The sequence below is a fragment of the Gopherus evgoodei genome, unplaced genomic scaffold (assembly GCF_007399415.2).
Source record: "Gopherus evgoodei ecotype Sinaloan lineage unplaced genomic scaffold, rGopEvg1_v1.p scaffold_210_arrow_ctg1, whole genome shotgun sequence".
Classification (NCBI taxonomy): domain Eukaryota; kingdom Metazoa; phylum Chordata; order Testudines; family Testudinidae; genus Gopherus; species Gopherus evgoodei.
The window spans coordinates 8,119-20,457 of NW_022059873.1; the positions used below are offsets into that span (position 1 = coordinate 8,119).

The 12,339-nt window shown below is 66.4% G+C and overlaps 1 protein-coding gene across 1 annotated transcript; it reads left to right on the forward strand.

The window, feature by feature from the left end:
- Positions 1-1,572: 1,572 nt before the first annotated feature.
- LOC115640136 (spliceosome RNA helicase DDX39B) lies at positions 1,573-11,230 on the forward strand. The gene is made up of 11 exons (XM_030542982.1): positions 1,573-1,679; positions 3,954-4,190; positions 4,667-4,794; positions 6,030-6,122; positions 6,263-6,446; positions 6,766-6,884; positions 8,440-8,571; positions 8,658-8,767; positions 9,198-9,342; positions 9,990-10,137; positions 10,388-11,230. The coding sequence occupies exons 2-11, from the start codon at positions 3,980-3,982 to the stop codon at positions 10,402-10,404; spliced, it is 1,287 nt and encodes a 428-aa protein (XP_030398842.1). The 5' UTR covers positions 1,573-1,679; positions 3,954-3,979; the 3' UTR covers positions 10,405-11,230.
- The last annotated feature ends 1,109 nt before the right edge of the window (positions 11,231-12,339 follow it).

Sequence of the window (12,339 nt, forward strand, 5' to 3'; positions counted from 1 at the left end):
GGGCGTGGCTGGGGGAACGTGGCATCACAGGGGTGTGGCTGGGGGAATGTGGCATCACAGGGGTGTGGCCAGAGGGTACGTGGCATCACAGGGGCGTGGTGAGAGAGGGGAGTGTGGCTTCAAGAGGGCGTGGCCAGAGGGGAGCGTGGTATCACAGGGGTATGGCCAGAGGGGATGTGGCATCACAGAGGGTGGCCAGACGGAAGTGTGGACTCAAGGGGTGTGGCCAGAGGGGGACATGTCACCATGGGGAGCATGGCCAGAGGGGAGTGTGGCATCATGGGGGTGTGTCAGAGGGGACGTGGTATCACATGGGGGGTGGCCAGAGGGGACGTGTGTTATAACCTTAGTCCCAGATTTGGACCTTAGCGTCCAAAATATGGGGGTTAGCATGAAAACCTCCAAGCTTAGCTACCAGCTTGGACCTGGTACTTGCTGCCACCACCCAAAATATTAGAGTGTTTTGGAGCACTCTGGTCCCCCTGAAAAACCTTCCCTGGGGACCCCAAGACCCAAATCCCTTGAGTCTCACAACAAAGGGAAATAATCCTTTTTCCCTTCCCCCCTCCAGGTGCTCCTGGAGAGATACCCAGACACAAGCTCTGTGAATCCAAACAGAGGGACTCTCCCTCTCCGTTCCGGTCCTGGAAACAAAAAGGACTTTCCTATTCCCCCAGAGGGAATGCAAAATCAGGCTAGCCAATTCAACACACACCGATTTCCCCTGATTTCTTCCTCCCACCAATTCCCTGGTGAGTACAGACTCAATTTCCCTGAAGTAAAGAAAAAACTCCAACAGGTCTTAAAAGAAAGCTTTATATAAAAAAGAAAGAAAAAATACAAATGTTCTCTCTGTATTAAGATGATACAACACAGGGTCAATTGCTTAAAAGAATATTGAATAAACAGCCTTATTCAAAAAGAATACAAATCAAAGCACTCCAGCACTTATATTCATGCAAATACCAAAGAAAAGAAACCATATAACTTACTATCTGATCTCTTTGTCCTTACACTTAGAAACAGAAGATTAGAAAACAGAACTACTTCTCCAAAGCTCAGAGACAGCAGGCAGACAGAAAACAAAAGACCCCAGACACACAATTCCCTCCACCCAAAGTTGAAAAAATCCGGTTTCCTGATTGGTTCTCTGGTCAGGTGCTTTAGGTGAAAGAGACATTAACCCTTAGCTATCACCCTTAGCTATCTGTTTATGACAACGTGGCATCAGACGAGGGTGGCCAGAGGGGACGTGGCATCATGGAGGGCTGCCCCAGGCACCAGTGACATCAGCCCAGAACAAGGCCTCAGAGGCAAAGTGAAGCCTGAACCAAACTACTCCCAGCCCCTCCCCTCAGGGCCACCAATGCCTGAAGGACCCCGTGGGAAAAACAATCCCCCGCCCCGTCCTGCTGCGAATGAACCCGCGAAGCAACCGCGAATCCGGTGCGCTCGGGTCCATCCCAGTCGGGATTAAAAAATGCTGCAAATGGCCCCATTTGTGTGTATGTGCGTTTTTTTTCCAATCAGGCGCCGCGTAGGGCAGCCCCATCCGGCGCTGGCGCGGGGTCCTGGCCGCAGCGCGCTACGCTCCCCGCATCCCGGAAGTGAAGGCGCCGCTCACTTCTGGCTGCGGCCGCCGCTCGGAGGAGTCCTGGGCGCCCCTCCCCCCGCAGGAGGTAAGCCCTCGGCGAGAATCAGTCGCGCATCGCCGCCATCTTGGGCCATCCGCCCCCCGGCGGGGCCGATACCCCTTCTCCGGGCGATTCTCCCTCCGATGGGCCCGGTCTCGGGGGCCATTTCCCGCGCCCGACCCCGATAATCGGCCTGGAAGGGGCCCTGGGGAGGGATGGACGGATTCCCCATTGTGCGTCTGTAAAGCCAGGAATCCAAGATGGCGTCGGCCCTGCTCTCTGCTCCCCCCGGCCCGCTCCGTCATCCGCGAACATCGGCCCCGTCCTGCCCCTGCGCCGCCGGGGGCCCGGCCGGGTGGGGAGGGGGGACGCCCCCGCCGCCCCCCAGAGGGATATTGGGGGGGGCCGTGAAATAAACACATAAAAATATGGCGCTTAAGACCCCCCCCCCGGGCTACAGGGGGGAGCCTGTGGCGGGCCGCGGGGAAGGGGGTGCAGCTCCCCCCAGCACGTGGGGGAGGGGCGGTGTGGGCTGTGTAAGGGAGGGGGCGTGGGGGTTGCAGTGCAGGGGGAAGGGGGGGGAGCGATCTCCCCAGGGCGGGGGGCTGCATGGGGGGGACAAGGGGTTGGGGTGCAGTTAATTGGGGGCGGTGCCCAAAGGCTGGGCAGGTGTATGGGGGGCAGGGGGGCGTGGAAGCAGCCCCCCCCCATTGCAGACACCCCCATTTCCTCATGGCTGGCAAGGGAGGCCGGGGGCCCCTCCATATTTCCGGGCTCCCCCCAGTCCTTAGCATTGGGGGGAGTGGAGTTGGGGGTGCACCTGCCCGGGGCTGTTGTTTGCTTTGTACTGCGCGTGGGGAGGGATTTGGGGACACAGACACCCACTGTGTGTCGGGGGGGTAGGAGCGCACCCCCATGTTCTGATCCCCCCATGCTGGAGAAAGAACCCAGGCGTCCTGGCTTTCACTGTGTGTGGGGGGACAATAGAGACTCTGGGCCCCCCAGCATCGCAGGCTGTAGCAAGGGGGCGAGTGGGGTCCACTTTGCTGGACAGCGGTGGGGTTTGGGGGCTACGGCTGCACTCCAGGGATTGCTTGTGGGACAGGGACGTCCCCTCAACGTGGGGGTTCTGGGGCATGGCTGCACCCCATTATCTGCTGGGGGGTTCGGCTCCCGCCTCCCCCTACCCATGGCTTGCATTGGAGGTGAACGCTGGCACCCACGAGTGGGTGGGATCTAGGGGGGCAGCTGCACCTCATTATAGTGGGGGTCTGGATTCTACAGAGCTGTGCACTGGGGGAAATGGGGTGTCTGAAAACAGCCCCCCAGGTGCTGGGAGAGGGGCAGCAGGACCCCAAAACACTTCTCTGTAGCCTGCTCACCCCAGGGCAGGGTGCACGCGTGGGGTACACACGCGCGGCTCCCCGGCGCACAGTGGGCGCACGTGGATGTGGGGGGGCAGGGACACCACTGAGTTAGTCATGGGGTGGCTGGGAGTCGAGTGCCCCCCCCCCCCCGGCACGGCTCCTCTGGGGTTAGGAAATGGGGATATCTTGTGTGCTCCACATGTCTGCAGGGCCAAGGCTGCTGGACGAAGGGGGGATTTGGGGTTTCAGCGCTAGTGACCCAACTTGAACCCCATACTGGGGGGGCTATTGAGGGGGACATGGAGATGTTAGGAGCTGGATAAAGGATTCCCCTAACTGGGACTGGCTGGCTCTGGAGGTGGGGAGTGGGGGGTGGCTGGCTCGGAGCGGAGAAAGGGGGGCGAGAAGCGGCCGGCTCGGACTGGGGGGTTGGGGGTGGCTGGCTCGGAGTGGGGAAAGGGGGGTGGGGGCGGCTGGCTCGGAGCGGGGAAAGGGGGGCGAGAAGCGGCTGGCTCGGACTGGGGGGTGGGGGGTGGCTGGCTCGGAGTGGGGAAAGGGGGGCGAGAAGCGGCCGGCTCGGACTGGGGGGTGGGGGGGCGGCCGGCTCGGAGTGGGGAAAGGGGGGTGGGAGGGTGGCTGGCTCGGAGTGGGGAAAGGGGGGTGGGGGCGGCTGGCTCGGAGCGGGGAAAGGGGGGCGAGAAGCGGCCGGCTCGGACTGGGGGGTGGGGGGCGGCTGGCTCGGAGCGGGGAAAGGGGGGTGGGGGCGGCTGGCTCGGAGCGGGGAAAGGGGCGAGAAGCGGCCGGCTCGGACTGGGGGGTGGGGGGTGGCTGGCTCGGAGTGGGGAAAGGGGGGCGAGAAGCGGCCGGCTCGGACTGGGGGGTGGGGGGTGGCTGGCTCCGAGTGGGCAATGGGGGGTAGCTGGCGCTGCCTGACCCCACTGCGCCCCCCTAGTCTCAGCAGGCCCCTCCGGCGCCGCCATGGCGGAGAACGACGTGGATAACGAGCTGCTGGATTATGAGGATGACGAGGTGGAGAACCAGGCGGCCGGCGACGGGGTGGACGTGCCCCCCAAGAAGGACGTCAAGGGGTCCTACGTCTCCATCCACAGCTCCGGCTTCCGGGACTTTCTGCTGAAACCCGAACTCCTCCGGGCCATCGTCGACTGCGGCTTCGAGCACCCCTCGGAAGGTCAGCCGGACGCCTGGGTCCCACCCGGGGGAGGGGCCAGGGTGCCTGGGGTCTCTCCCGGCCCTGGGGGGGAAATGGGGGCTGGTGGGTTAGAGTAGGGAGGGGGCTGGGAGCCAGGACTCCTGGGTTCTCTCCCTGGCTCTGGGAGGGGAGTGGGGCCTGGTGGTTACAAAGGTGGGGCTGGGAACCAGGACTCTTGGGTTCTCTCTCAGTTCCAGGAGGGAAGTGGGGCCTGGTGGTCAGAGCAGGGGGGCTGGGTGGGGAGCAGGGCCTGGTGGTCAGAGCAGGGGGGCTGGGAGGGGAGCGGGGCCTGGTGGTCAGAGCAGGGGGGCTGGGAGCCCAGACTTCTGGGTTCTCTCTCAGCTCTGGGAGGAGAATGGGTCTGGAGGTCAGAGCAGGGGGGCTGGGAGGGGAGCGGGGCCCGGTGGTCGGAGCAGGGGGGGCTGAGCCCCGGCTGACCCTGCCCCCCCCCGCAGTGCAGCACGAGTGCATCCCGCAGGCCATCCTGGGCATGGACGTGCTGTGCCAGGCCAAGTCGGGCATGGGCAAGACGGCCGTGTTCGTGCTGGCCACGCTGCAGCAGCTGGAGCCCGTCACGGGGCAGGTGAGGGGGCGGGGCCTGGGAACGGCCGGGGGGGCGGGACCCCCAGGAATGGCCTGGGGAGGTTGGGAGAGCCCGTTGGGGGGGCGGGACCCCCGGGAACGGCCTGGGCAGGTTGGGAGAGCCCGTTGGGGGGGCGGGACCCCCGGGAACGGCCTGGGCAGGTTGGGAGAGCCCGTTGGGGGGGCGGGACCCCCGGGAACGGCCTGGGCAGGTTGGGAGAGCCCATTTGGGGGGTTGGGGGGGGCGGGACCCCCAGGAACGGCCTGGGCAGGTTGGGAGAGCCCGTTGGGGGGGCGGGACCCCCGGGAATGGCCTGGGCAGGTTGGGAGAGCCCGTTGGGGGGGCGGGACCCCCGGGAACGGCCTGGGCAGGTTGGGAGAGCCCATTTGGGGGGTTGGGGGGGGTGGGACCCCCGGGAACGGCCTGGGCAGGTTGGGAGAGCCCATTTGGGAGGTTGGGGGGGCGGGACCCCCTGGAACGGCCTGGGCAGGTTGGGAGAGCCCGGTTGGGGGGGCGGGACCCCCAGGAACGGGCTGGAGAGGTTGGGAGAGCCCGTTGGGGGGGGGCAGGACCCCCGGGAACAGCCTGGGCAGGTTGGGAGAGCCCAGCTGGGGGTGGGATGCCCTGGGAATGGTCTGGGGACATTGGCAGAGCCTGGTTAGGGGGCGGGACCCTCTGGAAGGACCTGGGCAGGTTGGGAGAGCCCGTTGGGGGGGGGCGGGACCCCCGGGAACGGCCTGGGGAGGTTGGGAGAGCCCGTTGGGGGGGGCGGGACCCCGGGAACGGCCTGGAGAGGTTGGGAGAGCCCATTTGGGGGGTTGGGGGGGCGGTACCCCCGGGAACGGCCTGGGGAGGTTGGGAGAGCCCGGTTGGGGGGGGCGGGACCCCCGGGAACGGCCTGGGGAGGTTGGGAGAGCCCGTTGGGGGGGGCGGGACCCCCGGGAACGGCCTGGGGAGGTTGGGAGAGCCCATTTGGAGGCTTGGGGGGCGGGACCCCCTGGAAGGGCCTGGGGAAGTTGGGAGAGCCCATTTGGGGGGCGGGGACAGTTGGTGACTGACTGTGGTGGGGGAACTGGGGAGAGACCAATTGGTGACTGATGGGGGGAGTTGGAAGGGACCATTGCGGGGGTGGGACGTGGAAGGGCTGGTTAGAAGTTGCCTGGGGTGGCCAGGGGGCTGCAGGTGAGGTGGGGCAGGGCTGGGGAGGCCGCTGCACTAACGCCCCCGTCCCCCAGGTGTCGGTGCTGGTGATGTGCCACACGCGGGAGCTGGCGTTCCAGATCAGCAAGGAGTATGAGCGCTTCTCCAAGTATATGCCCAGCGTCAAGGTGAGGGCTGGGGCGCGGGGGGCAGGGAGCCAGGCTGGGGCGCGGGGGGCAGGGAGCCAGGCTGGGGGGCTTGGGGGGCAGGGAGCCAGGCTGGGGCGCGGGGGGCAGCTACCGGAGGGCTCACCCTGCCCTTCCCTCAGGTGGCGGTGTTTTTCGGGGGCCTGTCCATCAAGAAGGATGAGGAGGTGCTGAAGAAGAACTGCCCCCACATCGTGGTGGGGACGCCGGGCCGGATTCTGGCCCTGGCGCGCAACAAGAGCCTCAACCTGAAACACATCAAGCACTTCATCCTGGACGAGTGCGACAAGATGCTGGAGCAGCTCGGTGAGCGGGGGGGGGCTGCTGGGGGGGCAGGGATGCGCGCCTGGGCCCCAGTGAGCGTGGGGGGGGCACCACAGGGACATGGGGGGTCCTATAGAGTAGAAGGGGCAGGTTATCCTGGGGGCAATTGGCTGCCCTGGGCTCACCCTGTTCCTGACCTGCCCAGCTAGGGGCTGAGGGGCACATTTTGAGGGGGTGGGGGATGTCCCAGCCACCCCGTTCCTGACCCCACCCTGCCCAGCTGGGGGCTGTGGGGCAGGTTTCCCGGGGCTGGGGGGTGTCCGAGCACCCCGTTGCTGACCCCGTCTGCTCCTCCCCCCAGATATGCGCCGGGACGTCCAGGAGATCTTCCGCATGACCCCGCACGAAAAGCAGGTCATGATGTTTAGCGCCACCCTGAGCAAGGAAATCCGCCCCGTCTGCCGCAAATTCATGCAAGACGTAATTACCCCCTTCTACCTTCTTAGCCCCCCCGGCGCCCCGCGGCGCCCGGACTGGCCCCTAGCACAGGCCCCCAGAGCTTCCGGAAGATCACTCGGGTTACGCTAGCCTCGGCACCCCCGGCGCGGAACGCAGGGCGCCCCCTCTTCCCGCCCTCCCCCCCGCCCCCCCTTCCTGCCCGGCACCGCGGCCTCCGGATCAGCTGGCCCCATACACCCAGGCAAGTGAGTGCTCCGCCTACCACGCACAGTGCCAGAGACCCCCCACCCCCGTCCCAGCCCCCCCGGCGCTCTGGAGACCGACGGCGCCCCCCTGTGGCGAAGAGCAGCGTGGAGAGCGGAGACGGCCCCGGCGGCGGCTCGCAGAGACTCGGTGGCGCCAGGATCCGGCTTATCCTTTTTCGGAACCGGACTCGGGGGGTTTGGGGCTCACGGGGGGCCAGTGGAGTGTGGGAGGCAAGGTGTTAATCGGAACCCGTCCTCCCCTAGACGGCCCAGGGGGGCTTCACCCAGGGCATGCTGGGAGCTATGCCAAGGGGAGGGCATTTTCCCAGCCTTGGGGTTTGCCCAGGAAGACAGGTGCATGCTGGGAAATTTCCCAGTGCATGCTGGGAGCTGTGTCAAGGGGAGATGCCTAGAATGCTTGCCTCATGGCTGGAAGCCCAGTGCATGCTGGGGAATCTCACCCGGCACCAGAGAAGGCAGGCAACCTAGGTGGCTCCAGCCCCTTCCTTGCCTTCCATTTCCCAGCATGCTCTGGGCGTTGGCAGCTTGGCGTCTGACCTTGCCCTGCTTGTGGGCTGGCTGGGGTGGGGAGGGGGAGGAATTATGTCTTGGGGGGCTGTTCCCCACGATCCCCCGCAGGGGGTGATCAGGCCTGTGGCACTGGCTGGGGGGGTTGTGGAGAGTAGCTGGGTGCTTTCCCCATGGACCCCCACGCACTGCCTGTGGGGGTGGTGCACCCTGACCTGGGCGGAGCAACCTAGGGTGAATGGGGCTCCCTAGAGCACTCAGCCCTGGGGAATGAGAGGATGGGACCCAGGCGTCCGGCCAGGACCCGACGGGCCGCACGGCTCGCAGCCCTGGGGGCTCGGGCTGGGACCCAGGCGTCCGGCCAGGACCCGACAGGCCCCACGGCTCGCAGCCCTGGGGGCTCGGGCTGGGACCCAGGCGTCCGGCCAGGACCCGACAGGCCCCACGGCTCGCAGCCCTGGGGGCTCGGGCTGGGACCCAGGCGTCCGGCCAGGACCCGACGGGCCCCACGGCTCGCAGCCCTGGGGGCTCGGGCTGGGACCCAGGCGTCCGGCCAGGACCCGACAAGCCCCACGGCTCGCAGCCCTGGGGGCTCGGGCTGGGACCCAGACGTCCGGCTAGGACCCGACAAGCCCCATGGCTCGCAGCCCTGGGGGCTCGGGCTGGGACCCAGGAGTCCAGGCTGTCAGCATCGGCCATGGGAGCGGGGCGGATGGCTGGGTGTTACCCGGGGGGCCCTGGGAGGGATGTTGGGGTCTCTCCCCCAGCGCGGGCGGGGGGTTCACCCTGCTCTGCCCCCCCAGCCCATGGAGATCTTCGTGGACGACGAGACGAAGCTGACGCTGCACGGCCTGCAGCAATACTATGTCAAGCTGAAGGACAACGAGAAGAACCGCAAGCTCTTCGACCTGCTCGACGTGCTGGAGTTCAATCAGGTAGCGCCCGCGGACCCAGGCGTCCGGGCAGGGGACCCAGGCGTCCGGGCAGTGCTGTCCCTCGCTCACCCCTCCCTCCCCCGCAGGTGGTGATCTTCGTCAAGTCGGTGCAGCGCTGCATCGCGCTGGCCCAGCTGCTGGTGGAGCAGAACTTCCCGGCCATCGCCATCCACCGGGGCATGCCCCAGGAGGAGAGGTGAGGGGCGCCGGGATCCCCCAAACTCCCTGCCTGGGCCGTCTCTCAGTGCCTGGCTAGTGGCCCTCCCCCCGGCCGCGTGGTGCCACTCGGTTCCTTGCATGCAGACCAGGCAGGTTTTGAGTTGTGACTCTGACCCCCGGCCGGGCGCTGGGACCTCCTCCCTTGGCTGGCATCTGGGCACTGCCCGTGCCGGCTGTGCAGCCCGGTCCCGTAGCGTGCGCGTGGCATTAGCGATGTGCTCGTTAGAAGAGGGACTTCAGCTGCTCGTTACGGCCCGCTTCATGTGCAAGGTCACAACGACAAGTAAACGAGGAATATGGGGGTTAGTGTCACAGTGGGGGGCTTTGCAGTAGGGGGCAGGGCCACCGGGGGGCTCTGTTTGGGGGCAGACAGTGACTCCAGACACAACCCCCCTCCACCCCCCCAGGCTGTCCCGCTACCAGCAGTTCAAGGATTTCCAGCGCCGGATCCTGGTGGCCACCAACCTCTTCGGCCGGGGGATGGACATCGAGCGGGTCAACATCGCCTTCAACTACGACATGCCCGAGGACTCCGACACCTACCTGCACCGGGTGAGCCGGGCCCCAGGCCCCATCCTGCGGCGGGGCTGGGAGCCAGGACGCCTGGGTTCTGTCCCCGGCTCTGGGAGGGGAGTGTGGGCTGGTGGTTAGAGCAGGGGGGGCTGGGAGCCAGGATGCCTGGGTTCTCTCCTGGCTCTGGGAGGGGAGTGGGGGCTGGTGGGTCAGAGCAGGGGGGCTGGGGGCCAGGACTCCTGGGTTCTCTCCTGGCTCTGGGAGGGGAGTGGGGGCTGGTGGGTCAGAGCAGGGGGCCAGGAGCCTGAGTTCTCTCCTCGGCTCTGGGAGGGGAGTGGGGGCTGGTGGTTAGAGCAGGGGGGCTGGGAGCCAGGACGCCTGGGTTCTCTCCTCGGCTCTGGGAGGGGAGTGGGGGCTGGTGGGTCAGAGCAGGGGGGCTGGGGGCCAGGACTCCTGGGTTCTCTCCTCGGCTCTGGGAGGGGAGTGGGGGCTGGCGGTGAGAGCAGGGGGCCAGGATGCCTGGGTTCTGTCCCCAGCGCTTGGAGGGGAGTGGGAGCTGGTGGTGAGAGCAGGGGGCTGGGAGCCAGGCCTCCTGGGTTCTCTCCCAGCTCTGGGAGGGGAGTGGGGGCTGGGTGGCGCGATAGAGCTTTGCGCTGCGGGGGGGCTGACCCCCTCCATCGCCGTAGGTGGCGCGCGCCGGACGGTTTGGCACCAAGGGCCTGGCCATCACCTTCGTGTCGGACGAGAACGACGCCAAGATCCTGAACGACGTGCAGGATCGCTTCGAGGTGAACATCAGCGAGCTGCCCGACGAGATCGACATCTCCTCCTACAGTGAGTGCCGGGGGGCCGGGACCCCTATGGGGAGGGGCTTGCGCACGCAGCCCTGGGGAGGAGATGTGGACAACTGGTGGGGTGGTGGGGAGACCAGTGGGGGAAGCCCAGGGAGGAATCTAGGGCTGGGGGTGCAAAGACCGAGGGCTCTTCCAGGGATTTCCCTGTGGAGCCAAGGGGGAGCAGGACAGGGCGTAGGGGGCTCCCTGGGGGCGCAGCCGTTAACCTCCCTCTCCTCTCCCTCCCACAGTCGAGCAGACCCGATAAGGGGCGTCCTCGACACTCCTCGTCCCGCATCATCCTTCTTTTGGTGGTTTTAAGCCCTCCCCCCCACACCCCGTTTCATTTCCACGCGACCCCGAGAGCCGACGAGGATGGAGAAGACGGCCCAGGCCCTGGCCCTGCCCTGAGGACCGCAGCCCTGCCAGACTTCGGGGGGGCGGGAGAACCATTGGAAGAGCGGACTGGAGTGGTGGGGGCCATAGCAGGGTTCCCCCCTGTCCTGCCCTGCTGTGGGAGAAGGATCCCACCTCACCCCCCAGCTGTGAGGCGTATCCCACCCTGCCACCAATGGGCCCTGGCCTTTGTTGGCGCAAATGGAAGGATCCCAGCGCTGCCACCAGCAGTCCCGGGATCCACCACCGAGGAGCCTTGATCCCAGCTGGGCTCTAACGGAGGGAGATCCCAGCCTGCCACCAGCGACCCCTGGGCTGGGCCCCCTCGCCTGGCGCCAGCGCCGACCCCGACCCCATCCCCTTCCCCTTCCCCGTCCTGCAAGAATTTGAACACGAGCGAGCCCTTGGCTCCGGCCCCTCCCCCGCTCCCTGCCACTCACGGCAAGTTTGTGTTTTTATAGGAAAAGAGAAAATCCTGAAAAAAAAGCCCCCCCGCCCCCATCCTTTCTTTTATACCAAGCTTGGAGCCGGTTTTACCAGCGTCGGGTGCGGGTTTGTGCGTTTCCCCATTTTTCGTTGTCTGCCTGGAGCATCCAGGGCCCTGCTGGGCTGGGCTGGGCCAGTGGGCGCTGGGGGGCAGCGCTCGTGGGCGGCTTTGGGAACCTCGCCCTGAGGATGGATTAAAAGACTTGTCAGAACCCAGAAGCTTCTGCTGCTTTGGGGGGGGGGGGGGGCTGTCCCTGACTTGGCCCCCCGGGAGGAAGCCCTCAGCGTGATGACCCTTCGCGGGGGTCCGCTCGCTCTCCAGGGCTAGACCCCGCTGCCCCCCAGGACCGCCCCTCTGAGCCTCCCGCTGCCTGGCTCTGCCGTGGGCCCCTTGGGGGCCCCCCCCAAGTGACACCCCCCAATCTCCAGGGTCTCAGGCCTAGTGACCCTTAGCGCAAGTCCCCAGACCCCTCTCCCCTCAGCCCATTGTTGGCTGTTCCTGGGTCCCCAATCTCCAGGCTGTCAGGTGAGGTCACACCTGGTCCCCTGCAGCAACAGCCTCCTCCCCCCATTGTTACACAGGGAAACTGAGGCATGCACAGTCCTCAGCAAAACACAAAATCGCCTGCTTTGTCCCACCTGGCTCCCAGCCCCACCTGTTCTAACATTAGCCCCCCCCGCCGAGCCAGGGGTGACCCCCAGGCGTGTGAGAGAAGGTTACAGGGGTTCCCGGCCTGCCCAGTGTTCTGGGCTCAGAATGGCCTTGGGGTTCTAGGAGGAGCCAGTGGGGGGGGGCCATAGGGGGGCTCCTTTTCCCTGGGTTGCTTGGGCTGGGCTGCTTCCTCGCTGGTCAACTGGAGTTTTCCCTCTTCCCCCTGGAGCAGAGTCTCCCCCCACCAGCGAGGAGCCTCCCCCAAGCCCCCAGTGGAGCAGCCTCCTGCCCCAGAGGCCCCACGGGAGTGAATTAGCCCAGTGGCTCTCGACCTTCCCAGGCCCCAGTCAGGAGCTTGCTGGGTCCAACGTCCCCCCGAGTATCACCACACTGAAAATCCTCCTGCTTCCACCGTCGGCCACGAACACAGGGCTGGGCCCCGGCCCTGAACTGTTCCTTCCCGGTGCCTTTACCCCCGGCTGGGGACCTGTCCCGGGCTGGGCCGGTGCTTTGTACCGATGCGGCTGGCGCTCCTGGCCCTGGCTGAGTCGCCGGAGCCCCCCGGGACGGGGACCCCCAGGAACCCCGGGGACTCTGCCCGAGTCTGGCAGCCAGTAGAGCGGCCACAGCTGTCGGATGCCCCCAGGGTGGAGCTCCACTCTGCCAGTG